This window comes from Pelmatolapia mariae, linkage group LG23 (assembly GCF_036321145.2).
Source record: "Pelmatolapia mariae isolate MD_Pm_ZW linkage group LG23, Pm_UMD_F_2, whole genome shotgun sequence".
In the NCBI taxonomy this organism is placed as follows: Eukaryota; Metazoa; Chordata; class Actinopteri; order Cichliformes; family Cichlidae; genus Pelmatolapia; species Pelmatolapia mariae.
The window spans coordinates 26,647,159-26,675,000 of NC_086246.1; the positions used below are offsets into that span (position 1 = coordinate 26,647,159).

At 43.2% G+C, this 27,842-nt stretch overlaps 2 protein-coding genes across 4 annotated transcripts in view; both read right to left on the reverse strand.

Moving 5' to 3' along the window:
• Nucleotides 1–4,191: 4,191 nt before the first annotated feature.
• fam171b (family with sequence similarity 171 member B) lies at nt 4,192–16,020 on the reverse strand. Its single transcript, XM_063467515.1, has 9 exons — nt 16,013–16,020; nt 15,514–15,923; nt 14,616–14,849; nt 13,511–13,603; nt 12,249–12,407; nt 11,463–11,633; nt 11,256–11,372; nt 11,043–11,166; nt 4,192–9,786 (listed from the first exon to the last, which is right to left on the reverse strand). The coding sequence occupies exons 2-9, from the start codon at nt 15,710–15,712 to the stop codon at nt 8,466–8,468; spliced, it is 2,418 nt and encodes an 805-aa protein (XP_063323585.1). The 5' UTR covers nt 15,713–15,923; nt 16,013–16,020; the 3' UTR covers nt 4,192–8,465.
• A 4,638-nt stretch (nt 16,021–20,658) lies between these two features.
• LOC134621085 (SLAIN motif-containing protein 1-like) overlaps nt 20,659–27,842 on the reverse strand; it is a 19,849-nt gene continuing 12,665 nt past the window's right edge. For all 3 annotated transcript variants that reach the window (XM_063467518.1, XM_063467517.1, XM_063467516.1), the window contains 6 exons: nt 25,108–25,257; nt 24,154–24,555; nt 23,299–23,310; nt 22,666–22,815; nt 22,198–22,546; nt 20,659–21,776 (listed from right to left, as the gene is read on the reverse strand). In XM_063467518.1, coding sequence (XP_063323588.1) covers nt 21,701–21,776; nt 22,198–22,546; nt 22,666–22,815; nt 23,299–23,310; nt 24,154–24,555; nt 25,108–25,257 — 1,139 coding nt within the window. In that variant the 3' untranslated portion in view covers nt 20,659–21,700. The remainder of the gene's footprint in view (nt 21,777–22,197; nt 22,547–22,665; nt 22,816–23,298; nt 23,311–24,153; nt 24,556–25,107; nt 25,258–27,842) is intronic.

Sequence of the window (27,842 nt, forward strand, 5' to 3'; positions counted from 1 at the left end):
GAAGGACCAAATAAATGTTGGGTCTAAACTCAGACCCCGCTGTATCCAGGACTTATTCCCATGAAAGAAAAACAAAGCAACAGCGTTCGATCGATTACTTGCGCAAGGGAGGCCTCGTTGGTATCTTAGCTCATCACGAATGACCCCAACGATGGCCTCCTCTCGCTGCCTTTTATTGAGAGACAGTTCACACAAAACACAGCAAAGCAACGCCCACATGGTTCTAAGGCATTGTATGTATATGTGTGAACTTCTATATGTAAGTAGGAGTGTGTGTGTGTGTGTGTGTGTGTGTGTGTGTGTGAGACCTCCTGCTGACCAAAGGGTCGTAAACGCAGGAAGCTTACATCAAAAGAAGCAGATCTTCCAGATAGGATGTATCTGCAATAAAACATTACAGCCCCCCCCCCAACCAGAACCTCGAGAATCTGGGGGGAAGGACAGTGGAATCCCTTTCATCAGAGTTGGCAAGCATAGAAATGACAACATTTAACAACTCACTCTAACACCAAACAAACAAAAGAACAATTTGAAGGTGAAATACAAATGTAAAATCAAAAGTAGTCAAAAATGGCGAATTACATTTTGGACCTCAGAGGGTTAACCCAACAAGTCATGAAAAATTAGGTTTAAATTTTTGTTCATGGCGGTGTAGATTTCTTACATTTTGTGTAAATTTAAGCATGCATCAATTTGATTTTTTCTAACAAAAACAGTTTGAAACTTAACTTAGACTTGTGTTTGTAAATGAACTGCCCCATGTTGTGTAGCTTTCTGGATTTTATACTTATTGGGCTACATATTTATTTATTATACAGGCTATACAGTATATAAAAAACAAAAATTCACAAACTTTATGTAACTGAAATGTTTACTTATGTTTGCTACAGAAAAGAATTAAATTATAGGCTACATTTATATTAAACACGTATACTTACTGCATTTGAATCATTTTAACCATATGTAACATGTGCATGTGTGTGTGTGTGTGTGTGTGTGTGTGTGTGTGTGTGTGTGTGTTTCCACTCAGGCTGCCATGTTTGTAAAACGGAAACGTTTATCTGCAATGACCCATCTGGCCACACGGGGGAGTCGCTGCGCTGTAAAGCCAGGCGAACAGCTCAGTCCTGACTTTTTCATACTTTGCTTCCAAGCAGCCAGACTGTTAATAGTTTTTAAAATATGTTTTTGAAGTGCTCTTGAGCAACAGTTTTCCAGGCTTTCTGAAGGGCTTTCAAAGTGTTTCTCTGGACCCCTGGGAAGCGGTCAGCGGTGGGACCTTCCAGCGGAGCAGCCCAGCAGGAGTCTTGTTTCCATGACAACCGTGTCATTACCTAGCATGGATTGTAAAGCGGCTGCGGCTGCTACTTAGGGTTTTACCGACAAAAACAGGTATACAGTGACTTCTTTCTAACAGGTGTCCTCCAGAGGAGGCCGGGTTAATAAACAGAAAAGGTCTCGGGTTGTTTAATCCAGCAGTTTGGCTCCAGAGAGGCTGTTTGTGATAGTAGCACTAAACGAGTAACGAATGTAGAGACAGAAGTCACGTCAGCTGTGCTTTAACCTGGGATTCTTAAGTTTAATAGGAAATAAAAACAGGCTGCATACACATGAATTTTACTTTATTTCAAACACACAAGTGGTGACAATCGAAGAGTTAAGGTGTATGTGGAAGGTGATGGTGATGGTGAAAAAGAATAAAATGAATGGCTGGAGGACCAATCCTGAGGAAACAAACAAACAAGTTTTTAAATTAAAGTATCAAATTTATTTTAAAAACTATGAGCATGTTTGTCTTTCTCATAAATTCATATTTTCTCCTTGTAAGTAGATCAGTTTTTCCTCCAACTTACACTTCGCTTCTCACAAATTTCCAAATTACAATTTCTTGTCTTGTAAATTTGTATTTGTTTTTTTTTTTTTTTTTTTTTGTAAATGTATTATTTTGTCCTCATAATTTACTTTTTTTTAATGCATCATTTTTACTCATAAATTTGCATTTTATTGATAAGTTTGTCATTTTCCATTTTTGTAAATTTATCATTCTCATAAATTAACAAATTTTAACTTGCTAACCAACATTTTCTTTTTAACCAATTTAATGGGTTTTGTTTTGTTTTTTTAATGTCATTTTTTTCCCATAAAATTTTCTTTTCTTCTAAAAGAGTTAGCCTTTTTCCTATGAGTGTAAATTTTTTAGTTCATAATTTTCTCATTGTTTCCCCACAAATTTGGCATTTCTTCTTTCTAAATTTGATGGATTTGTTTTTCTTTTAAATGTGTGAGATTTCTTTAAACTATTTGCCATTGCTTTCTGTTAAACTGTGCCATGAATGACAACATATACCAAATAAGTTGATCTATTCAAATGAAATTCAGCTTGTGGTTGGCCAAAGATTTATCTCTCTGTAGTTCTGCATTTATAAACATAAGACTTTTTTGAAATTGCCACATGGGGGTTAAAAGATGGCGTCTTCGTAGCACAGGGGGTGTTAACATCTTAGACATTCCTGTCATTTAGCTGTATTAATCCTAAAGTATTTCTGGAAGGTGTAGATGACAGTGTCCCAAACGTCATACTTTTGTACTCATGCTGCCAAGCCTAACCCTGAATGCCAGCACAACCATCAGTCCTGACTTGTCACATAGAAATAAATCATTAATTGTAAAGAGCTTCTGTACTCATATGAGAATTTTGTAGAGAAACAGAGTCACTTTGTGTTTTAAACTGCACATCTATAACTTCAGGATCTGGGCTAAATATCAACAGAGCAGTGATTCCCATCAAATCACAGTGCTCTTATGCTCATGCTGTGCCAGGTCAGCATGCTGGAAAAAGAACTTATGTATGTTATATAATTCTATCTTTAAAAGCTTTAAAAAACAAGAACTGTGTGCACAACTTTGATTTTATACATATACACTCCCATTAATTTGTGGCTTAATGTCTCTTAGCATGTTGGACCTCAACCAGACACTTTTGGTAGCCACCAACAAGCTTCTGGAATAATCCTGGCTCATATCTAACGGCTCTTCTTGGCAGAATAGGAAGAATTCATTTAAATTGGGTGGTTTCTTGGCACAATCTAGGCTTTTAAGCTCAGTCCAAAAATTTTCAACAGGGTTGAGGTTGGAGCTTTGGGAAGGCCATTCCAGAAGCTCAGTGTTAGCCTGCTTTATCCGTTCTGTAACCAGTTTTTATGTGTTTGGGATCATTGTCATGTTGGAACACCCAACTGTTTCCAAGTTTCAACCATCTAGCTGCTAATTTGAAGTGAAGAATTTGGAGTCCTCCTCCTTCATTATTCCAACCATTTTGTATAATGTATCAGTACCACTGGCAGCAAAACGGCCTCCGATTCTACCACCACCATGCTTGACAGCTGGTACAGTGTTCTCAGGTTTGAAAGCCTCACCTTTACCAGTCATGATACTTTACAGTTTGGGTCTTCTTCCAGACCTTTAAAATGTGGTGATAGATCTTAATAACAGCTGTACTTACATACAGTGAGTTAAATGGATGATCTTGGAATCTGCAATTGGCTCCAAAAAATATTCCCAACTTGGGTAAATCAACAATTCTCTTTCTTGGATCGTCACTTGGAGTTCCTTGGACTTTCCCATTGTTCTGAGTATTGGTCAATTCAATGAGTGCTGTCAAACAATCCCTTTAATGCTGCAAAGAGAAATGACCAGTTACATTAAAGATTTAAGCTGTACAATCATTCCACCCTAGAAAAAGAACAGTTGAAAGAAATCATTAAAAATTAGCATCACATGGCTTTTCAGGTGAAACCTTTCTGTGTTTACATATTAAAATCGAACATTAACCAAACCGTTATTTCATATTCTAAATTTTCACCTTAATCAACTTCACATGCGCACACACATTTCAGCTCCACGTGGACTGTGTGGACCCGATCCTTCGGAAGTCCAACTCCTGCCCCTTGGATGGATATGTTGTTTACAACCCCCTGACTTTTAGAACCAGCGACAGGAAGACCTCCGCGAAGTCAGACTTCACTTCGAGGTGCTATCAGGCACTTCAGTTTCTTTAAACATCAGGAGAGGAATCCTTAATCAAAATCAAGTAAAAAAGAAAAAGAAAAAAAAGACTTGAATCTGCAAGTTGCTTGCAAAGTTGTATTTTTTCTGTATTTTACAACACAGCATTAATTAAAAAGCCATAAATTCTCACTGGTATCAACTAAGTTTATTAATTTGGTGCACAAAAAAGGCAAGACTAACAGCACTACCATCATTACAGAGGTAAAAACACAAGAGGTGTCCATTGGGGAAGAATCAGACGATTCGAAAGTGAGACACACAAGGGGAACACTATACATGGAAATCAATACAAATCACGTTCAAAAACAGGAAGTGGCAGTGATCGGAGTTGTTGCGCTCGTCAAGAAGTACCAGCACAACGTGTTGACATACGACTCCTCGAGTGGCCGCTGAGGCTGGGGTGTACCGTGTTTTTAAAGCTGATGACAAGCAGGAGAAAAATATTTTCAGCTGTAAGCGTACTGAATGATCAAGTGCTCAGTTTGTTGCTACATTTAAAATTACAAAGCTCAGGCTTTTTGTACAATCCTGTGGGGGGAAAACACTCAAAATCTGTTTCATTCAACCGGCGCATATCTCCACTTCTGGATGGTAGAAAAAAACAGCACAAATGATTTAAATCACTGTCACATCGTACATAAAATCTTTACTATATACATACAAAAGAGCACACGTGAATGTACAGAATGAAATCCAAAGAGTCGTAAAATGATGGAAGACTAGTTATGGTAAAAGCTTTGCTGCACTGTTCTCTTTAAAAAGTGAATTTACTTGAAAATATTGCCATTTGAACCATTGTTTTTCACACTGTATCATGGTTCAACAGTTTTAAATGTTTTATTGTGGATATTTTTACCCACTTTTAGTGGGTTTTTACCCGACCTTCAGTGGGTACCCATATTTACCCACTGAAGATTTCTTGGAAACATGGATAAACCTGCCTTGTCCTGCCAAGTAGGAAAGGCATGAAAGAGTATGGTTGGCCTTTTTGTTCAATATTTCACTAAAAAAGTACTCAGATTAAGTACTAATCAGCTTAAGTACTCAGATTTATGCTACCAGTTGTCCTCTGAGCTCAATGTTAGCATGCTAATATGGTCACAATAGTTAAGCTTAACATGCTAAGCGAGTATATGTTTGCCTTGTAGGGCCGCAGACCAGTCAGCACGCCCCTTATAAAATGTGTATTCCCTGACTGGTTGGTGAGTGGTTGCTGGCTGTCGTTGTGTGAAATAGTTTGCAAAACAGGGTACTGCCTCAAAAACCTTGTTGCAATTGCTTTGGTCGCTAGCAGATTACTGCGGTCGTCCACAGTTTGCATGGAATTTGTCTGCAAACACTCACCAGTCAACCAATGAGTGGTAATGAAACATGAACAAGTGTAGCACCACCTAGAACATTTGCGTTCAAAGTAAAAGCTGCTGAACCAACATATTTCAAAAGGCAACACTTTTACTGTAAAGGCAGTCTGTGCTCTATTCTTCACAGTTTTACTATCGCTTCGTGAGTAGTTGACAAGACCTGAAGTGTTTGCAAACCAGGTGGAGACTTCCGTGCAAACTCTGCGCCAAATCAGCCCTCTATCTTGTTACAACCAGCGTCACCTAGCAACAGTAACCTCCAACAACCTTTTGCTAATCTGGGAAAACACATTTTTCCATAGTGAACGGCAGTTACAAGGGGGTCACTGGTCTTAGCAATGGATTCCACAGCGACTGCCCACAACAAGCAAAAGATCCCCCAGTTCAAGACCAGGAGGAAATACCTTGTGGGTTGCATCAGGAAGAGTATCCTGCCCAATCAAATATGCAGCACTGCCCACTGTGGAAACCCTTAGTGAATAATGGGAGAGCTTAATGTAGTTTTCTTTTGGTTGGAGAATTTTTTTTTTCCTAGCAGCCTTCCAGTGCCAGGCAGTCGCCATCAGCTCTCTAGGTCTTGTGTAAATGAGGCCTTAGTCATCTTATTTCAGCTAATATTTCTCATATTTGCTAGTTAGACACAAAGTACAACAGACATTATTATTAGTTTTGCAGGAACTGAACAGTTGAAAATTTGACCATGGACTGTTTAAAGGATGGACAAAGTCAAGCTAATGCAGGAGCGCCTTAAAGGTGCATTCTGATATCCAGCAGGGGACGACTCCTCTGACTGCAAAAAGACTTTGGGTCGTATAAACCTTTACAGAAAACCGCCCACAGTTCCTAGTTGACAAGTTACAGACACAGTTGCCAGTTTCAGAACATAGTCGTTCCAACCTCGTTTTAAAAATCTTAATACTGAGCAACCAGTTTCTCAGTCAAATCCACACCTTACACATCACAGCTGGGGAAAACACTCATCCACTGAAGCACTTAACAGGCCAATGAATGATGCTCTGGTGGCTACGTCCATCTTTTATACAGTCTATGACTTTGACTTTAAGATGATGCAGCGTGGAAATTTAAGGGTCAGCAAAGTTCTTACAAATCATCCTGAGAGGAACATTAATATACATGGCTATCCATCCAACCAAATGTCAGCCTCATGGTGAACCGGAGAGGAAAATATGATTGAAATAACTGTGATACAGTATCAGGAAACAATGAGCCTCTGTACACATTCTAACAGTAAACCACCAACAGTTGTTGAGATGGTTTAGCAACGGACCAACTAGTTCACAGACCGCTACAATGGCATTGCCTTCTGTTGAGCTGCACTATATCAGTGTAGCAAAGAAGCGCTCTCTGGACCAAAAGAGGAGAACCATTATTATAAACTGAAGCGTTCATTCAAACCCAGATTTTTTTCCCTCCCTCTAGAAAATATAAACCTATGTTGATGCCTACTGTGTGTGTATATATATATGAATAGATTTGGGCATGCAGGTACAGCTAAAAGCAGATCTCCAAGGCACCAATTGCACAATGCTGTCAAGAAATTAGTTTCAAAGGGTAACGCTGTACCCGAAAAGATGTTCAGGTATTAAGAAAAAAGTAAATCAAATCATAATTTATTGGCAAGCAACAGATTCTTCCAGTTAAAGAGGACTTGCTATGCTTGTTACCATCTCCATGTTGTTATTCTTGGACTCTACTGGAGTAGCTTTGCATTATTCAAGGATCAAAATAATAAATATTCCTTATACTGAGCCCTGGAGTAGCCTATCTTAGACTATTTTTCTTCTAAATGGCTTCCACTAACAAACAGAAGGTTTGAACAACAAGTGGGTGGGGCAGACAGCCCCACTCTCTGACATCATCCAGAGCCAACAGCAGAAAAAACTGTCTGAAAGCAAGTATTTAAAGTAGACTGAAGCCGGCACTTTTCCTTGCAGGTTACTTAGACATACACTGACCTCATCAATTAAAACCTAACAGGTAGCACAATTAGTCCACTTTGTCCACTGTGCGACAACAGCATATTTATAACAGTATCCCTCAAAGAAAAGTAGCAACTGTACCACTGATTGTTTCCAATAGTTAATCTAATTCTTTGGGCTCTTACGAATCCCGTTAAACAAGCCTTGACACATTTTGTCATACAAATAAATGTGGATAACTGTAAATGGAAATAAATGGGAAAAAAAATTCAGTCTCTAAGTAATCTATGATGAATTGCCGTTAACGGTAAAATGCAAATATATTCATACGCACGGTGAAAACATTCATTTTCATGCATTCAAAAACAGATGTAGGCTAAAAACCTTAAACTTGAGACATGAACTTCAAAATGGCAGCTTTGCTTTGCTTTACAATGTACATCAAAATTTCAATCCAAAGGTTCTGGAGTCAGTCAAAAGTTGGAAAGCTGAAGCTCGTTTTCCTTTTACTTTTACTTTGTCAGTTTAGTTAACAAATCCCAGAGCGTCATTTATGGTGGAATGAGGCAGTAGGATACAAAGCGAGATGTGAGTGCTGCGGACTGGGAAAGCTTCTTCGTCTTATTTAATATACAGCAGGCATTTATGGTGAGGATAAGTGCACTACACATTGACCTGTATCTGTGTCCATCCTGCAAACTCACCAGATTTTTTTTATACTAAATATCGACACACACCACCTTTGCGTAACCCTATTTAACGATTACAGGCAGTAAGAAGGCACCCTCTATAATGCCAGAACCGGATACTGTGGGACATCGTGTTCACACGGACATCTGCTGTGAGGAATCTCGCTGGTGATCGTCAGATTTGGGAGAATGAGAGAACACGGTGCACAAACTCGTCTTAACAGCAGCTACATAACGTGACACAGATGCTGATTCATTTCTTGAGCTAGCTTATGCATTCTTTGGCAAAGTTGTACAATCACAGAACTCAACAACAACAATGCCTGTGTGAACACAAACTCATATGAATTACTTAATTTGGATTTTAACTGAAGCACTGATGGGCGGGGAAATGAGCCTGAGAAGCTTTAGCTTCTCTTGGTCAGAGGTCTGCCCTCCCGGATGTGCTTGGCGCTCCTCTTTTCCGTCTTCCCCTTCTCCCTCACCTTCCTCAGGCGCCGTGGAGGCGGTGTACCTCTTGATTCACTGTCCTCCTGAGCGCTGGATGTATCCATCCCATCACGCTCTTCAGGAATATTCGGAATGGCCCCACTGCTCCCATCTAAAATGTTTCTCAGGGACGGGTCCTCTGGTGTGCAGGTAGCAGTGGTGCCGCTCTCACTGCTGCTCAGGTCCTGCTCTTCGCCGTACCGCCCGCCACGGCTGTGGTGCGGCAGGGAAGAAGCCCTGATAGAAGGTCGGTCACGCTCCGTCTCACGGATGCTTTGCTGAGGTTCGTTCATGTCCACCCCTGAGTCCAGGCTGGTGTCGTTGCTGCTCGGTGGGCGGTGGTGGCTCTGGAGCTCAATGATGGAGTGGCGGACCTGTGCTGCTGGCTTCCCGTCTAAGGAGACAAACCAGGCTCTGGGGTGAGACGACGAGGACTTGCCACGCGTCAGCTCCAGCAAGGTGCGCTCTGAAATCCCCTGCAACTCACTGGGCACGCCGTGCCCGGTGTTGAAGCCCTCCATGCCAGCTGCCTCATTAAGAGTCCCAGGCACAGAGACGGAGGATTCAAGGAGGTTACTGTAGCGTCCCCACACACTGTTAGGGCCTTGCCCCTGAGGGGGCGTCTCCAGAGGCTGGGGGTCATCTTGGCTACTCTGCTGTGGGCTGCTCCCACCTTGTGAGTGGTGGTGAGGAACTTTGGGTAGTGTCTGGGTGTAGCTGTCTTTACTTGCAGGTTCTGAGTGAGCATCATACTCACTTCCGTTGCGGGGGAAGGTGGCGGACTTGCAGCCCGGTAGCTGCTGCTCCTGAGCACTGAAGAGCTCGGGAGCGGGAATAATGGCCACTGGCTGGTTGTAGATATGGACCAGCTTATCCTGAAAGAAGTTGTCGCAGTTGATGTTGGCCCGGTTCTGCTCCGACTTCTCCCTTAATCGGGACACCTCTTCACTGTTGATGTAGTGAGGTGGCGGCTGAGGACCCTTCATCCGATCTGGAGTGATGTTCTCATAAAGCGGTGCCGCGGCACGAGTCCCTGGATCCTCCACGTAGATGTTATAGTTGGCTTTGTGCCTTGGAGTAGATGACGGTTCGCACTGGATGCTGCAGGTGGCGAGGCTGTTGTCGCCAGATCGGAACAACAAGCCCTCTTCCATGTGGGTGGAGGTGGTTTGGTCTTTCTTTACAACCGTCAATTTGGAAAAACGCGCTCTCCTCCTCCTGGGCTCTCGATAAGAACCTCTGTACATGGGAGAAGCAAAAGTTAAGCGGGACAAGCTTTGGTCTACAGGCTTTTCAGACTCACTCAAAGAACCTTTAAGGTAGGAACTGTTTCACTATTTCGTTACTAACAGCCTATCAAAGCCGAACACAGAGTAGCACATTTACTTGTTAAGCAGCTCTTGAGAGTTAGCATAACTCTGGCAGAAGATATTGCTAAAGTTGCAACAAGCATTGTAATCTGTCTTTTTAGGTTTTCAGTCATCCAGGTCATACTAGTCTTAAGAGCTTGGTAGAAGGTGAGGGGTCCAGTTTGTTTAGTCACTCTTAAGACTAGCATTGCAATCCTTTCTGCTAATTGTGCACCTGTACTCTTTTACTTTAATCATGTATAGTTTCCCAGTTTGACTGTGCCCTTGCAGCAACTTGATTCTTTTCTTTTTCAGCCATTCTGTTGTAGATTTGCTGCTGTGCTTCAGATCATTGTCCTGCTGCATGACCCAGTTTGGACCTTGTTCAGTCTTTTAGAATTGTACTTTAACATGCTAACTGAGACAGTGCTATGGTGCAGAGTTAAGATAACTGATATGGTGGAGTTGCAACAAGCATGGCAATCATTTCTCCTAGTGCTGCAGCTGCACAGTCTTCTGATCTACTTTACTGATAAAAAGCATGCATAGTTTACCATTTTCACTAAAAATGCCTGAATAATCCAGCAATCTTTTGCAGCGATATACAGGGAAGGCTAAGCTAAGGCTACAGCTAGCAGCTTTAGCCTAGCCTTCCCTGTATGTAAGGTGTCAGAAGCTAACAAAGTTCTGTTTTAATTAGAAATTTTGAGCCCAAAAATTTTCTTTAGTTTATATAGCAAATTTATATCTGTTCCAAACAACTGTTAATTGTTTCCTTGATTACTAAAAACGGCCATATTGAGCCATATTGTTTGAGCCATTGTAACCAGTTAGGCCAAAGAGAAATTTACTGATACTGTTAAAGTCCTGTGAAAATCTAAGCACAACCCATCGCAGAAATAACTTGAAGTAATTATTTTCTGTATGGCTTTATCATTTTCTGAGATTGTTGTGAGGAATTTTCTGTATGCAAAGTCGCAGGCAAATCTGAAGAATAAAACTGCTAAGAAGATTTCTTTAGAGATGCATTAAAAGACAATCTTGAAGCTATGGATGCACTCTTAGATCACACCTTTTTAGTCTGCCTCTTGTTGATCAGCGTTGCATATACTGTCAATTGAAAACATTTCTAGAAGGGTTTCTTACCCACAGTGGCACAAGAGCAGGGACAGAATTCCGATCACTATGGCCAGAGTTCCACCCAGTATTCCTACCAACAGGTAGGTATGGTAAGATAGGAAATCCAAAGAGTTTGCATGTCCCAGATAATCTAAAAGGATAAATGTATAAGAAGATGTGAAACAGGTCTAAACAAAAATAGCATTCACATGTGTTAATGAAGGTCAATGAGGTATCTACCTCTTGATGAAGGCAGAGGGGCGGCGATCCAGTAGCCCAGATGGGAAGCGGTGTAAGTCCAAACCAGCTCATTTCCAACCGTTTTAACTATTCCCAGACCATGATTCTCCCAGCCACCTTCAAACAGCAAAGAAAATAGCATGAGAGGAAATTTCTTTAGGTCTTTATCTTGTAATTCAGCTGCTCTGCTGCTATTTGCATTGCTACCTGTCTTCTGGTTGAAGGCCCAGGCTGGCACAGTATCAGAGGCCCTGAGGTGTGTGTGGTGGCCCAGCGGCAGACTGATCTGGATGGGTCCTCGAACCTGTAGCTCCTCGCCACCGGAGTACAGCAGGACGCTGATGGCTGCCACGGCTTTCAGATCAATACTTCTGAAAACTGCAAAACAGTCCATGCCAGGAATGTAAATGGTAAAGCATATTGTTTGGGTACCTCAATAAAAAAGTCATCCATCCATCTCCAAAGTCACACTTTCCAGTTCCTACTGGGGAATGCTGAAACAATCCCAGGCTAGACGAGATATATAATCTCTCCAGCAGGTTCTGGGTCTACCCCAGGATCTCCTTCTAGTTGGGTGTTTCTGGAAAACTTCCAAAGACAGGCACCCAAGAAGCATCCTAACCAGATACCCAAACCACCTAAAGTTCCTCACCCTATCCCTGAGGCTGAGCCGAACCACCCTACAGAGGAAGCTTACCTCAGCCCCTTGTATTCACGACCTTACTTTTTTAATTCTTTACCTAGATTTCATGACCAGAGGTAAAGGTTGGGATGTAGATGGTGCAGTAAATCAAAACCTGAGCCACCCTAACCCACTACTGACAAGGAGTGTGAGCTGGGTGTGTGGATCCTTCAGCACCACAGACTGGTTTCTGGGACGTGGAACATCATTTTTCAAAGGCATGATTGATGTTTTTCATTCTGTACCTCTTTAACTGGACCAAATGTCATTGTGACGTTTAAAAAATCTGATCAGGAAATGTTTTTCTTTACCTGATTTGTTGCTGATGAAGCCCGGAGTGCAGTTGGTGCAGTCCTTCGCCAGGTGGGGATGTGGTACAGTCAGGTACGCCATCACCGAAGAGATGTTGGTCTTATCCGGGATCGTGAGAATGTTCTTTGGGAACTTCACCATCGGCTGGGATGAGCTGTCTGTGGAAACAAAATGGCAGGTTATCAGTAGGAATTTGGGCACGTGTGCTTTTTAAGTCGATTCAGCCTTCTGCACATTTGTTACACATCTGCAAGCCGCTTTGCAAACCACTTCCACAACAGCTCCTCCTTTTAAAAGTGTAATTGAATCTTCTCTTTACTCAAATAATCTTTACAAGTGACTTTAGTTGAACTCATTTTAGTTCAGTAGCCACATACAGCTCAGTTTGGTCTGCTGTTTCAATCTACCGATTTAACTGTGAAGCAAACTAGCTAAAATGAACCCTCACTGGGTAGTTGATCTTACAGTCAGTATGTTCACTTTACTAATGAAAGTCTTTTCAATGTAAAGAAGAGGGGCCACTGCCATCCACCCACTGGGCTGCTGTACACAGTGACAGCACAAGTACATTAAAAACTGACTAAACTAAGAGCAGCCTGTGTGCAGAAAAGCAGTTTGTTTAGTTTTCTGCAGTCTGAAATCTGGAATTTGTCTTTGCTGAAGGATGACAGCAGTGATACCTGCAGGAGTTAGCCTTAAGCAGCTTCACTACATTCATTTTAGAGAGGGAGGCATGTGTCACAGTGGACAAGTTTAAATACCTGGAGTCAACCATCCAAAAGTAACAGATGGTGAACAAGAGAGTACAGGCAGGGTGGAGCGGGTGGAGACGAGTGACAGAGGGCAGCAAGGGGAAGGGAAAGTTAAGAAGATGGTTAATGGTTTGGACACAGTGGTGCTGACAAAAAGACAGGACACTGGGAGTGACCAAGGGAGACAAAATTAGAAATGAGTACATCAGAGGGACGGTTTACTCTGGATATATTTTTACTCCTGTGCAGTAAGGCTGATGCACCAAACCAGGAACAGCAGCGCAGTGTTTGCAAACTATCCAGAGGGCTGAATTGTACCTCTGGGCAGACCGATTCCAGCCTCTGAAGCCACATGTTTAGACACCACTGGTTTCGTCTCAGTGTCTCTGCCAAGTGTGTCCACTTTACACTGTCAAACACACTCAATAGCCTACTTAAAGCAGTGTAAATTGAATACTAAAAGCCTAAACACAGTGTGTGTGTGTGTGTGTGTGTGTGAAGGAACTCACCAGGTACCTTCCCGGTGATGAGCACGGAGTCTTCAAACAGCCAGATGTTCCCCTGACTGTGAGGGAGCAGCAGCAACGTGACAGAGGAGAAAACTGCCAGAGGACAAAGAGAAAGATCAGGAGCCAGACACAAGTACAGAAGAACAACAACGATCTGTCAGGTTTTCATGACCTATAACATCTGCTGGTGTGTTTGTTTGTTGGTTTGGTAGCTTGTAGAGCTACAAATCCAACAGCAGAGGGCGCCCTAACATTGGAGCACAGCAGAGTTCAGCTGTCTGGCTCAGCAGCACAAAAGGGAGGCATCTCTGCTAATGCAGAGCAGAGCGGATCTCAACTGTTCCCCCCACCCTTCCTGCATTTTCTCCTCCATAACACCTGCTCCCCACTTCCCTTTGAATCACCACCTGCTCCCTTGCCCCTTCTCCACACTAAGGCCAGCAGAATAAAAACATCCCCACCCCCCACCCCCGTGCTCTGGCAGGACAAAGACACTTTGCTGAGACAAGCGTAGGTCTCATGCCGGCCTGAGGCAGACACCTCGACTCCAAGAGCGATCGATGAGGCGAGCACAGGACGCCATGCTCAGTTACACTTGACTGGGAACATAAATCGCCTCATCGTGGACAAACCTCAGAGACAAGTTGTGTGTTGTCGCTGACACTTCATTAATCTATAATGACAATGAATAATGCAGGCGAGTGTGTGTGTGTCTGAGTGTGTGGGAACTGTGCTAGCAATACTGTAAGCTCCACAGTCTTGTTTTTGGTTTTTTTACGTAATTTTTTACCTTTTAAAAAATTATTTACTGGTTTGGTCATTTTTAGGTTGGCAGTGAGCCCACTTTCTGAATTCTGTCTCTAAAGCACTTTAGACCAATAACAATACTCACCAATACCAGTACCGATATACCAGTATTGGTACTGGCCAATACCAATATTGGTATTGGTAATATCTGCCCTGTATTTACTTGGTAATTGAAAATTAAAATTATGTAATAAAATTCAGTGGGCTACATACTGAACTTTGAGGATAGAAATAAAGTATTGATCCAGTACTGATATCAGTAATTGTATCGATCTGCCCACCTCTGCTGGTCACTCACTTGGTCTCTTATTGGTGCTCCAGGGGAGCAGGCTGGGCACGTAGCCTCCCATGCTGCCCAGCAGGGTCAGACCGAGGCCCGGGCTGTACGCCACCCAGAGCAGAACCTCCCCCATCTCCCCGGTCTGGGCAGAACTCCTCAAGGTGTGGTTGACGTAGACGTCCACCGAAGCCCCCGACAGGGGCTGGCGGGTCACCAGATCTCTCACCAGGACCTTCAGGGCAAACTGAGGCTCTGCAAAGAAGATGCCAGAGGATTACAAGAGGAAAAAGAGGAGATCTGGGATGCACGTGTCCCTCCTGCGTGCTCCGTAACCTTTCTCTCGCCATGAAAAAGTGATGAGGCGAGCACTTCTGCACGGGGAGGGTGGAAAAATACATCCAGGAACCGAGTGACAGCACAGAGGAGACGCAGTCTGACTTTTAAATATGAGCTTCCTGATAAACAATGCGCTGTTTGCTGTTATTGACGAACACACACACAGCCTCAGCTGTCCTTTGTGTGTTCACTAGGGACAGGATGTAAACACAGGCTTTACTTACTGTATCAGCAGAGCAGCACAGGATTACCACACTCCCCTCCCTCCCTGTCTCCCATTAAGACATCACCTGCTAAGGCCAAAAAGATAAAAGCCTAATCCTCCACACCTCCATATTCCTCCTATTAATCCTATTACACTGGACCGTCTGATTCCAGTCTAGCAGTGTATCAAGGTGCTCCTGATTTCCTAATTTATTGCAGAAAGCCCCCTTTATTAACGCACCTGCACCACCAGTCATGCCCCACTGTTTCCTCTGCAGCTGATTTCCATTTTCAGTAACAATGACAGCCCCCTCCTCCATCCTCCACCTCGCTCCATCCTCCAGAAAACACCCCCTTCCAATTTGTTTATGTTTACCTGCTGATAGAGCCGAGAGGGTGGCGGCTCGGCCCGAGGCGGCGGTGTCGGTGCCGGACGGGTCTCCGGCCCCGGCCGTGAGGCCGCCGCCCTCCTCCAGTGCCGCTGCTGCCCTCGCCGCCCCATCCAGGCAGGAGATCAGCAGCAGCGACGGCAAGAAGAGGAGCAGCGGCGGTGGGTGGTGTTCAGCGGCGGGCATGGCGAGAGGGGGAGCAGGCTCAAAGACATAACGGACCGCGAGGAACCGAGCTCTGGAGCGGGGAGCGCGATCACCGAGGCCTCGTCCCTCCCTCCCTCCGTCTGTGTGTCTGTCAGGGTTCCTGTGATGCTGGTGCCGAAAGAAGGAGGAGGCACCCCGCGGAGAGGAGATGCGCTGGTGCTGAGGCTGGGCGTGTGGGGCCGAAGTTCGTCTATATAAACCGAGATGTCTCACTCTGTTAGAGGAATGCGTGCGGTAATCGAGATTAAACAAAATGAGGGCGTGTATCAGTAAACGTACCCGGAGCAGAAGCACTGCCGCTGTTTTTTAACTTTTCATGGATGTTACTGTTTGACAAGAGTATCTGCTGACCGCGGGAAAAGTGTCAGAGTGAGCGCTCCTCTCTCTGCGTCATCTCTGATGAGACCCAACATGCTGTTACATCATCGGGGTCTGCGCGGCCCTCTGTCGGTAAAGTGGGGACTCAACACTTCGGATCATACAGGGAATTCTTTATACTTTGCTATGTACATCTTTAAATAAATCACGTTGTCAAACATACATGTAAATACAGTAAATAAGGCATATTCTCTTAGGCAGCTTTCGTGTCATTTCTTTAAGTAGTCTTCAGGAATAGTTCTCCAAGCTTCTTGAAGGACATTCAAAGCTCTTCTTTTGGTGTTTCTACCTTTAGATGATTTTCATAATTTTCATACCTCAGCCTTTTCTCTCCGTTTCCCTTCCTTAAGAATGGCTTGTTGACAGCCACTGAGACCATTTCTGATGAGGAACAATAGATGATCAGCTGAAGGTCCCGATGAATCTCTCAGGTCCTGTGTCAGATTCTTTACTCATAAGGACATGACTTCTGCTGTAGATAGTTTTTTTAGGCCTGACACTTGTTCAGTTTGTTCAGTTTCCTCAAATATTTTAAGCCAACTCTTCCGCTAACAGCTCTTTGGGAATCACTTTGTTGGTGCAAAAAATACTATTTTATGTCAAACTGTGTTCTTTTTTGTATTTTTCATAGATTCAAAGAAATTGGAACAAATTATGAGTTTTTGTTACAGGCTGCTTAAAAAAGTGCCTAAAGATGTGTAGAAACAACACTGGCTCATCCCATGACTTAGGAGCCTTTTTATGCTTGAGTGATAAGTGGCATAACAAAAACGACCATCTGAAAATGAGTGAAAAAGCAGCAAATGCACAAATAAACACAGTAAAAGATCTTCAGAAAGCTGGAGAACTACTGCTCAAGAGCACTTTGAAAACTGACCAGAAAGTTTAACTCCTTGAAAGCAAAATATAAAGAAATGAGGGGCGGCTGATGAAATCAAAAGTTGAATGTTTTGAATTCAAATATAAGTGAAAATCTGAACCTGTGAAAACCTGGGTGATGGATTTCCATGACTTTCTTGAAATATCATCAACAGTTCAATAATTTCTGTATTTCTCTCGTTATATTTGGTTTTTTTTTTTTGCTTTTTAAATAAATTAAAGGCTGTTGCCTGTTTTTAATTCAAGTGTTGGTGTGTCTGTTTTAGGACGCTGTGGACGTTAAATGGATAGGCTGAACCCACACTCTTTCAACAGAGACACAGATACACAATCTTTACTACCTCATACAACAAAACCTGTGTTTAAGTTTCAAAGAAATCAAATATAAAATGAAAGGACCTGTTTTGGAAGCCCCAAACCCACCATCAAGAAAAATCTCTCCACACTTTCAGTCTCTAGAAGTGAAACCAGATCTCTTGAGCTTCAACCCAGTGTCTATCCTGGGGCATGTTTCTGGATATAAAAGCTTCTCTCTGTGCTCTTTTCTCTTCTTTTTTTTAATTGAACTTCAAAATTCAGTGATCCACCAAAGGGTTGGACCTACAACTGAGCCCCTTTCCAGCAGATGCTTAAGCATTTTATCTACCAAAGGGATGTACCACCATGTTCTTGACTCCAAATCAGAAACTTACCACCAAGACACTTCTCACTGTGGTCTTGTTGATCTTCACTTTTGGGCACTGACCTTTAAAAATCTAACCATTCTCAGAAGAACCAATTCCACAACCTCCATGGTTCAAAGCAGACTTTTACAAGTCAAGTGAATCTGACCACACATCCAGACTTCCCCTTAAAGAGCTTAGCAACAGTTAACATTTACTTTAGTTGTTTCATAATGAACCACTGAGCCTCGTAAGAGCTTGAGCCGAGCAGGTTGAGGAGTTGAGACTGGCTCAAGCCACCAGAGCTGTTTCACAAGGAGTTTAAAAATCATTTTCCTAAAGTTCTTCATCTGAACGATGGAATTTGGTCTTTGAAAGTCAACCTACCAACCAACTGTTCACCAGTCCAGGCTTTATTTTCTTAGAATGTTTCAGATAAGAGTTTCTTGGGTCATTCAAGTTAAAATTCCAGACTAACAAAAAGAACCTGATTAAAGATCCCATTATTGTCTATTTTCAGTTTAGGTCTTGAGCATTTGGTTCTTTGCCGTGTTCCTTAGTGTTGGTAAGTCCTTCAACTGGGTGTAAGATTTTAAAATTATTATAGGAGTGAACCCACTGTCAATATCACCCTGCACTGTAGTGGTCTTGATTCATTACTCCATGGCATCAGCCTCAGAAATCTGATGAGAAGCTCTCTCTGAAAGCTTGTCAGACTTTTCCTCAGAGTGATGGGTTTGGAAAATGTAGGAGACACCTCAAAAATTCTAAACGTGTTAGATCCTTCCATCCAAAGTGAGACTTTTAAATAAACCCAGAGGTTAAGAGTTCTTTTGCTGTCATACCTTAAATTTTTTTTCTTTCAAAGTTTTAGACTCTCTGAATCTTTGAGAAAACCCGAACCTTCTAAAAACCTGGGACATTGGGCGCTTTTTTAATGCTCTCCTTTGGGGTTTATAGTCAGCGCTGAAGTGTTTCAGGATCTTTATGGACTGGGTTTAGTGTATTTCTTTGAAAAAAAAAATGTCAGTGAACACAGGTGATCATTTTAAATCATATCAAAATACAGAGAAGTATTTAAGTAATTGTTCTGGTGACTTCTGTTGATCACACTGCATTCCTGTTACAGGATAACTGCCCTCTAGTGGTTACTATCAGGAACTACAACTCGGCATGTACATGATCATTTAAAAAACTTCAGGCTTTATATGCAGTGAAACTGAGTGGAGCCTATCGCTGCTGACCCAAAGTTTGACTAATTAATGATAATTCTACAAGCTGTAATGGACGTACTCTCTCTGGTTATTTTATTAGGTACACCTACTACTGTGTGTGTTTAAGTGATGCTCAGCTGGTACTAAGGGGCCCAAAGAAAATGTCCCCTATTACACCACCACCAGCTTGAAGCAGTCTGGCCATTATCTGACATCAACAGGGATCTGCTGCTCACTGGACATTTTCTTTTTCAGACCAGTCTCTGTAAACTCTAGAGACAGATCCAGCAGATCTTCATGCAGACAAACAACCATGTCACATTCAAAGTCACTAAAACTCAACTTTCTTCTCCAGTCCGATGATATATTTGAACTTCAGCAGGTCGTCTTGATCATGTCTGCATGCCTAAATGCTTTGAGTTACTGCCATGTGATTGGCTTGTTAGATACAAATCTCGATACAAACCTTTTCATTAGGTACACCTTACCTAATGCAAACCAAATTATGAAAAACCTTGAACACACAGCTCAATCAAGTGCAGATAGAAACTGCAGGTTACACAGTGATTTAACATCTAGCAGAAGAGAAACATGATTGGTTTCTGAAAAATAAAATTGCCACCTTCAGTTTTTACTGCTGGTTCAACGATACTACAAAAACCAAAATGAGAAAACAATCAGGTGTCACAATAAGATGCCCCACAAATTATTTGTGTCAGTAAAAATTTTTTGCCCGCCACAAGACAGAGGAGAACACCACAGGGATAAACCCTGCAGGCCTGACAGCAGGAGGTGTATCACTGCTCCTGTGTTCCACCTGGACAGTGTTTACATTACAATCTGCCTTTGTGACAGTCATTAGCACCCTCACTAACACACAAAACAACGACTACATAACACACTAAATGTCACAAATCTCTCATATCTCAACTCTCGATCTCTCTACCTTTCTCTGTCTCGCTGCCGTCACTCTCAAAACTTTCCCCTCTTCCTACCAAATCCCACATGTTGCCATTTTTTTCTTTTTTTTACAAAATTGGTTGACAGGGTACATTTTTCCACCAATAGGAAAGAGGTGGCTTTTTTTTTGTCTTTACAGTTTTTGGACTGTTCTTAGAAAATGCTTTCTTCTTCTTCTTTCTAGTATATAGAAAAAGGCATCGCTTATATCTTTTTTTTCATAACTCTGGATTTAGTGGCCTGTCATGAAAATTGCAAAACTGGTGTATACTTTGAAGTGCGAACTTTCAACACAAGCTGAAATAGAGACTCAGCGTGGCTGCAGCTTGTTTTTATGTCAGCTTAAATCAGTCATGTGATTTGGAGGTGCGGCACACAGAGGGTTAATAACACTCACCTTCATTCCATTTCCAGACTGTAACAACCAACCACCTGTGTGAAATCTTAAATGCCCATTGTGCTCTGGCACAATCATAGGCATCGGTTGCTACTGAAAACAAGAAATAACACCATGAGCTGAACCTGTTAATGGTGGTGTGTGTGTGTGCGCGCGCGCGCGCCCCGTAGGGAAATTACTCCTCTGCATTTAACCCATTCACCCAGCGAAGCAGTGGGCAGCCACCAATGCAGCGCCCAGGGAGCAGTGTGTAGGGACGGTACTTTACTCAGGGGTACCTCAATGTAGCCGTTCAGTGGAGTCAAACCCCCGCCGGGGCCATTAAAATATTATACCACTAGGTGGCAGCGTTGACCATTTCCACAATTTAAGTGATGCTGAAGAAGTCTGTTCCACTTTGCATGAGTGAAACACTCTAACAAACATAAAAACAGCTTTAATTTAGAATATTTTATTAAAATGCTCACTCATTCGGTCTATCACAGTAACAAAAGAGTCAGGGTTTTGTGAAATGTGCCGTGGTCAAATATTACAAACAGACGGTGCTACATTAGGCTGTGTGTTAACTGTGAAACATCCCCAGAACGTTTTACTAACAGCCGTTTACTCACTTTAAATCCATAAAATCAAATACAGATATATTAAAAAAAAGTGCAAATGTTAGTAAACAGAACAAAAAAGATAAACAAAGTTGAGAGATTTTATACAAAAGTGCAACAAGAACCGTTTCCCCATATCGGTCAGACAGTTTTAAAGTGTTAATATGCACAAAACTCGTGTAAACATTCAGATATTTTGGTCAAGAGTCACGTTTAAAATCAAATATCGGATCAATTATTATATATGTATGCACACTTAATAGTTAGATTTGTACACGAATACGTCATTTATTACGTTTATTGTAAAAACTGGAGTAAATGTACCCAAATGCACAGGGACTGATTAAACTTTAGCAGCATCGTGGGCACTCGTTGCCACAGGGAAAAATCTCCTGATTAGTCAAAATTATTTATTTATTCAAAATAAATGTGATATAAACAAACACACACAGTATCACGAGGCTCATTAAAAAAAACAAACAAACTGGCAGCCCTCTTCAGCGGGTTAGTATTACTGGTACCCATCAGCCAGCGGTTTATTGCACAAGAGCAGCAGGGAACAGCGCCCCCTTGGCACAGACCACACTCGTCGATTGTGAAGCAGTCAGTGAATTCAAGGGCTGACGTGCAAACGCAGATTAGGAAAACCCGACTTCCCCGAAGAAATTCTGCATAGACTCTGAGAGATCGGTTCACAAAGACCCTCGGCCGACCGTTCTATGCAGGATCTCAGATTTAAGGTCATCAACAGTCACTTTTTTTGGTCAGAAACCTTTCAGCATCTCCACGGGAAAAAAACTTGATGCTGAAGTGCAGCGAGTCGCCCCAACCAGCGGGGTGTCGCTGCCACTACTGCGCCGCCGCAAACGCCACGTCCATCAGTAGCAGCCGTCTCGCCAGGTGCTGTCGCGGAGGGCACTGAAGGTGGACAAGCTCTTTGGAGGAGTCAGTAAACTGAGGGAACAGGAGGACGACTAAAGTCAGAAGACAGACAAAGACATGATGTTCCACAACAGATAAATCTAACAGACATTCGCTGGAGCCACATGTCTCAGGAACCCCACCAGTGCGGTGTGGATGGCATGGACGAGTAACACTCGGTGCTTTGTAGAGCCTCATTTCAAACTTTTAGTGCGAGTCCAAATGAATCTAATACTATGTGCTCCAGGCAGAGTGCAGCAACATCAGTGTTTGATGAGAGTTGTTGCTTCAAATGAACAAATTACACAACACTCTTTATTTTTAAAAAGTAATCCATTATTTTACATATTTACTGACTATAGTCCACTAAAGTAGGTTTGTGTTACTTCAGATTGCGCAAGCAATCACACACACACACACACACACACACACACACCTTCTTTTTAAAGTTTACCTTCGTGCTGGTTGGGCCACCTTGCTGCGGGGGGTGGAGCTTGTGGTACCAACAAAGGAGGCAGGGCGTGGCAGGCTGCTGCGTGCAGTGTTTGAGGTGGTGGGTGTCCCTGCAGGTTTACTAAGCAAAGGGATCCCGCTGTTGGCCCCACCACCACCACCCCCGCTGCTGGCCCCACCACCCCCGCTGCTGTTCAGATTAAGAGACTGGAGGCTGATGGAGGTGGGCATGGAGGTGGAGCCCTTGATAGTGGGACTGACGTAGGCGGTGGCCTTCAGAGGCGGCCGTGACAATGAGGTGAAGTTCCCGACACTCTGGACTCTGTTTTGGAGTTGGCCTGGAGAGGGGACTGAAGACGAGAGGAGACAAACTGAAGTTAGTAAACTTAATTGGCTGGCGGCGCCTTCAAGGCGAATGAATTTTTGGGTTAGCTGTCCCTTTAATTAGAGAAGAGAAGCAGCGTCTTACTGGAGGACTGCAGTCGAGCCAGTCCGCTGGACGAATCAAAGCTCTGGCTGTTACGAAGCAAAGAAGGGGAAGCACTGGGATTGGCTGGTATGGGCACACTGGGCATGCTGGGAGCTCTGACAAGGTTAGGCATGCTCCTCCGCAGCTTATCTAACACAGACAAAAACAGCCAACAGATTTAAGGCGTCCAGAGCTGCGCCAGGCCAGATTAATAAAGTTATCTGCAGAGTCTGCAAACAGAGAGGCTTCCAAACAAAAACACAGAGACAAATAGAAACCTTCAGATGCTGAACTATTTTTAAAGATGCCTCAAAGCAGCCTCTGATCTTCTTTATACTGCTAACAGTTTCCAGCCCCCCACAGTCAGATATACACTCCTAACTTGTAATCCCATCAAACTCTCGGAGTCTCCGCCTTAAAATGGAAACAGATGCCAGCCCGAGAGCTTTAAGAGCAGTTGTACAAGAGGATTAGAAAGAGTTTATGAAGCAGGTAGAGCGTCAGCGAGGTCAGGACCGGGACACTGTCACAGTGTTAAAGGGGCGAGGTTCACAATTAGAAGAAAAAATACTCAGATTAATGTTCAGAGATGATGTATGAGGTTAGATATACTGAACTGTGTTATTGACTTACTCTCATATTCGGCTGGAGGCCATGATGAAGTTTCCCCCCCAAAACAACATGTCCAACGTCATACACGTACACAGCAATACACACAAATATCACACGCACAAAACATAAACACAGAGATAATTTATATTAGTACTCTTCAAAGCATTAATAGGTACTGATTCTATCAAAAGATCATCAGTAGTTTTAATCCATGTCTGCTGATGGATGGAAATACCTTCTAGTGCCAGATTCTTAAAATCAGGCTTTGGTTCATCCTCATTAAAGGACTACACTCTGAGATTAAAGGTACAGTCAGACTTTCAGCTTATTTAATAGACAAAAAAAGAAAAGAAAAGAAAAAGAGATGACATACTCGTGTGTGTGTGTGTATTTATCTCTCATATATATCTATCTATATAATGAGAGAGAGAGAGAGAGAGAGAGAGAGAGAGAGAGAGAGAGAGAGAGAGAGAGAGAGAGAGAGAGAGAGAGAGAGAGAGAGAGAGAGAGAGAGATTTGTACATGTATATTCTCATTCTCTAACAAAAAACATGGATAGACATTAATTTTTGATATTGTTATAAGCTAATGTTAGGCTCGAGCGTCCTTAAAAGTCACACTTTCCCTCTGATAAACAATTTGATTACATTCTCACATCGTATTAGAGTTTATTTGCCAAGTGTCTGAGATCAACAGTGTTAGATCCACTTTCATGAAAGTTTCACTAACACCAGCTAACAGAAAAGTTCAGGATATTCTTCTGGTCTCTCAGGAAGCAGAAGACCAGAAGAATGAGCTGAAAGGGAATCTGTTCCTTGGTAATTCCACACAACAGCCTTGTTTCTTTATTTAGATCAAGTTTCCCCCTTTCCTCACCTGATCCTGGTCTGAAGCACTGTTGCTCGGCTGCGCAGGTGCTGCCCACTCCCAGCCCCAGTCCCAGTCCCAGCCCCAGCCCAAGACCCTGAGACTGGGCTTGGAGCGCAGGTTGAACGGCGAACCCAGCGGAAGGGTACGGGGGGGTGGAGGGGGTGGAAGGAGGGGTGCACAGGGAACTGGTGCTTCTTCGCCAGTCTCGGATGCTGGAGAAAGTGTGGGAGTGGGGCAGGCGGGTGAGGCGCGGCTGTGGCGGTGGCAGGAGACCGTAGTCTTCGTCGTCCTCCTCGTCTTCCTCCTCCAGGTCGGGACCGGCGCTGAGCTGGCTGAGCTGGAAGGTCAAGCTCTGGCTGCGGCGGTTGGCCAGGACAGATGAGGTGCTGGCGAGGTCCTGCCTTAGACCTGGGGGAGCGAGATATGAGGACCAGCGTGCAAAACACCCACCACACACACACACACACACACACACACACACACACACACACACACACACACACACACACACACACACACACACACACACACACACACACACACACACACACACACACACACACACACACACACACACACACACACACACACACACACACACACATCACCTCCTGGGGTTAATGAAGCTGAAGTAGCGATGGGCTCTGAGATCTGGTGCCATATGTTAAATTATTAGGAGGGGGGGGGGGGGGGGGGGGCAGTAGGGACAGACAGACGGACAGCAGGAGAAGTGAGTTGGCTCAAATGACACAGATAACCATAAAAAAGTGACTAAACAGCCAGAATGATTTTCACTGTCCTGAAATCATTTCAGAAACATCTCTCTCTGTATAAAGATTCAGATTTATAGTGCATTTTAAGCACTCTGGCAGGTGGAGCAAACAACTAACCAACAGTCTACAACTCAAATCAAAAATCAGGAAGTGCAGTCAGGGTGCAGATGGAGGTCCTGCTACTTACTCTCCTCCTGCAGCCGGGCCATAACCTGGACATCAGTGAGGTCCTGCAGCTTGTATCCCAGAGCAATGGAGTCATCCTCTGCCTCAGATGCTCCCAGGTCGCTGTCCATGGACGATTGCGGGCTGAGGGTGGAGTGCCGCAGGCTGCGACCTTCAAGTAAAAACAAGACCCAAGAAGTCAGACTTTCCTCTCCGATGTCTCACTTCACGCTGCACAGTTAAACAAACGAGGCAGGACTGCTCTGATGAGAGAAGTACCCTTCACTCTTCAGAGTGTCCTCCACATAAAGATGAGGGGTCCGGACTAATGGAGGGCGATGCTCGGCTCGCAGAATTAGAGCCCATTAGGCAGCAGCGAGGCAGAAATATTAAGACCGAGGTTACAAAAACCTCTCCACAGTTAACGATCTGCCTGATATCTGCTCCCTGCGACTGCTCTCTAAAATAATCCCTTCCATCAGTGCCATTATTCTAATTACTTTAGTCTTATTTGACTCACACAGGCCAGGATTTCTGCACCTTTACGAGCTTCTTTAACTCCGGCCGTCTCTGAATCTTTGAAATTAACTCCTGACAATCAAGAAAGGAACATTAAAAATGTCTGTGGGTTGTGCTGAGTGACACAGGTTTCTCTGGATAGACAAGTGAGACTTTTGAGATCAGCACAAATGACATTTCCTTCACTTCCACTTTGGGCACAAGCTCAGGTAGGTCAAAGGTCAGCTTCTTCAGGTAAAACAAATCCCATAATAGGTTTTTTTTTCCCCCCTCCTTCAGGTCGATGAGTTTGTCATATTTTCTTGTGTGAAGTAATTTGTAACATGCCTTCAGGGAAGCACTCTATAAATAAAGCCTCATTAAAACTATCGCAGTGAAGTTTTAGAATATTGTTGCTGTGCAGTTTAGATCAGAGGTGCTTTTAATAAAAGGCCGGTGTTAAGTGGTTGTTCCTTCAGTGGGTAGAGAACACACCAAACGGGTTGCACCACCTACAGGAGCTGTTCGGTTATAGAAATGAGGCCATGAAGCTCCTGTCACACAGCTTTAGTGCTGATGTTAATGCCAGAGGAGGTTTGGAGCTCCGCGGTTACAAGTCAGCAATCAGTTCCCCGATCTGCAACTTTATGTGGTTCTGCTGTGGTTTCTAAATGCTTCCTCTTAGCAATACCAAAACTTACAGCTGATGGTGGAATTTCTCCATGAAACTGTACAATGAGGAGAACATGCCTGTTGAGAATAAGACACATTTCTGTTCTAAGGCCTTTAAAATTATTTTTCAGACTCATCTACTCTTAAACAGTCGTTCACACCGATCACACAATTTCGTAGGAGGAATTTTTTGGCATTCATTTTTTGAGACTTTTCACATGCGAATAAACAGATATGACCAATCGGATCACTGCATTTGTGGTCGTAGCGCCAAAACGCGCACCGGTACCAACTACACAATGAGATGGAAACAGCAGACGTTGCTCCGGGGTTAATCGGCTCTCTCAAATTGTTTCCCCAACATCTAGACCCAACTCTCCCAACAACAGTTCAAAATGCCTCACTGACATCCTGAAATAAGTACTAAAGCAGCTGTGATACAGCTTCAGCTCCTGGAACAAACCATTAAAGCGTCCCTGCTGTCGCCTGCTCATGAGAACTGGATGAACCCACAATCTCAGTTTCTTCCTTTTCTTGTTTAGAAACATCAGGACCAGCTCATCGTCACTTCACCATGACTATTGTTTTTTTGGTTGTTTTTTGCATAAATGCAGAGCTTTTGGTGCATTTAAACGTTATGAGACACTTGCATACGAAAAATTGGGAATTTCGCATCGTTTTTCTAAATGCTTTCAGTGTGTAAAAGCCTTTACACATTCTTGGAGCTGTTTTAGATTTATAGTGTACATATTATGTATTAATACAATCGTGCTACTCTCTTACACGTCAGTCTTTTCATTTCCCTTGTTTTCACTGTTGTATATGTAAAACTGCTGCAGTCTCACAATATAAGGTTCTCACTACGCAACTGTGGCACTTTATCCATCTTGTTTATTTGTTGTTGACTATTTTTATTCCTTATCCTGCTGATGTAATAATAATAATTTCCCTTGTGGGACCAATAAAGCATCTAACTATCACATTTAGTGCTTCAGCTGCCATAGTGTGTTTAACCTTTTCATATTTTTCCAGTATTGTAGCTTTATCCAAGCATGTTTCATCGGTAAGACGCTGCCAATCGTGCCTCTTTCTTGAAAGCGTGCTTATAGATAAATGAACAAACCCTGGGTTGACTGAGCCCAGCACAGAGCCCATTTGACAGCCCCGAACACATTGGTGGCACAGAGGAGGGCAGGGAGGTTCCTGTTTAGGAGAGCACGTGAAAAAGGCTCATTAAAGCCAATGTCATGGAAATAAGCTTTGGGCAAACACCCACCACCACTACTTAGCCCCCCCAGCAGTTATTTCTGAGCTACATTGCTCAGGATGTGAGCTCGCTCCCTTCAGGGCTGAGCAGTTTTATTCCCTGCAGCTTCGCCCTCTCCTGTGTCTGGAACGCCGTTTTTTCCATTGCTAATAATGCACTTGAATCCACTTTGCCTTCAAGCAGGATTCACGCACAGCAGTGAAATGTAGTCGTATAACGAGCAACAAGCAGGGCAGAGGAAAAAAAAAAAAAAAGGCTGCGATGAAAATATATTCTTCAATTTCAACTTCCTACAGGAGGGAATGATTGGAATAATGTAT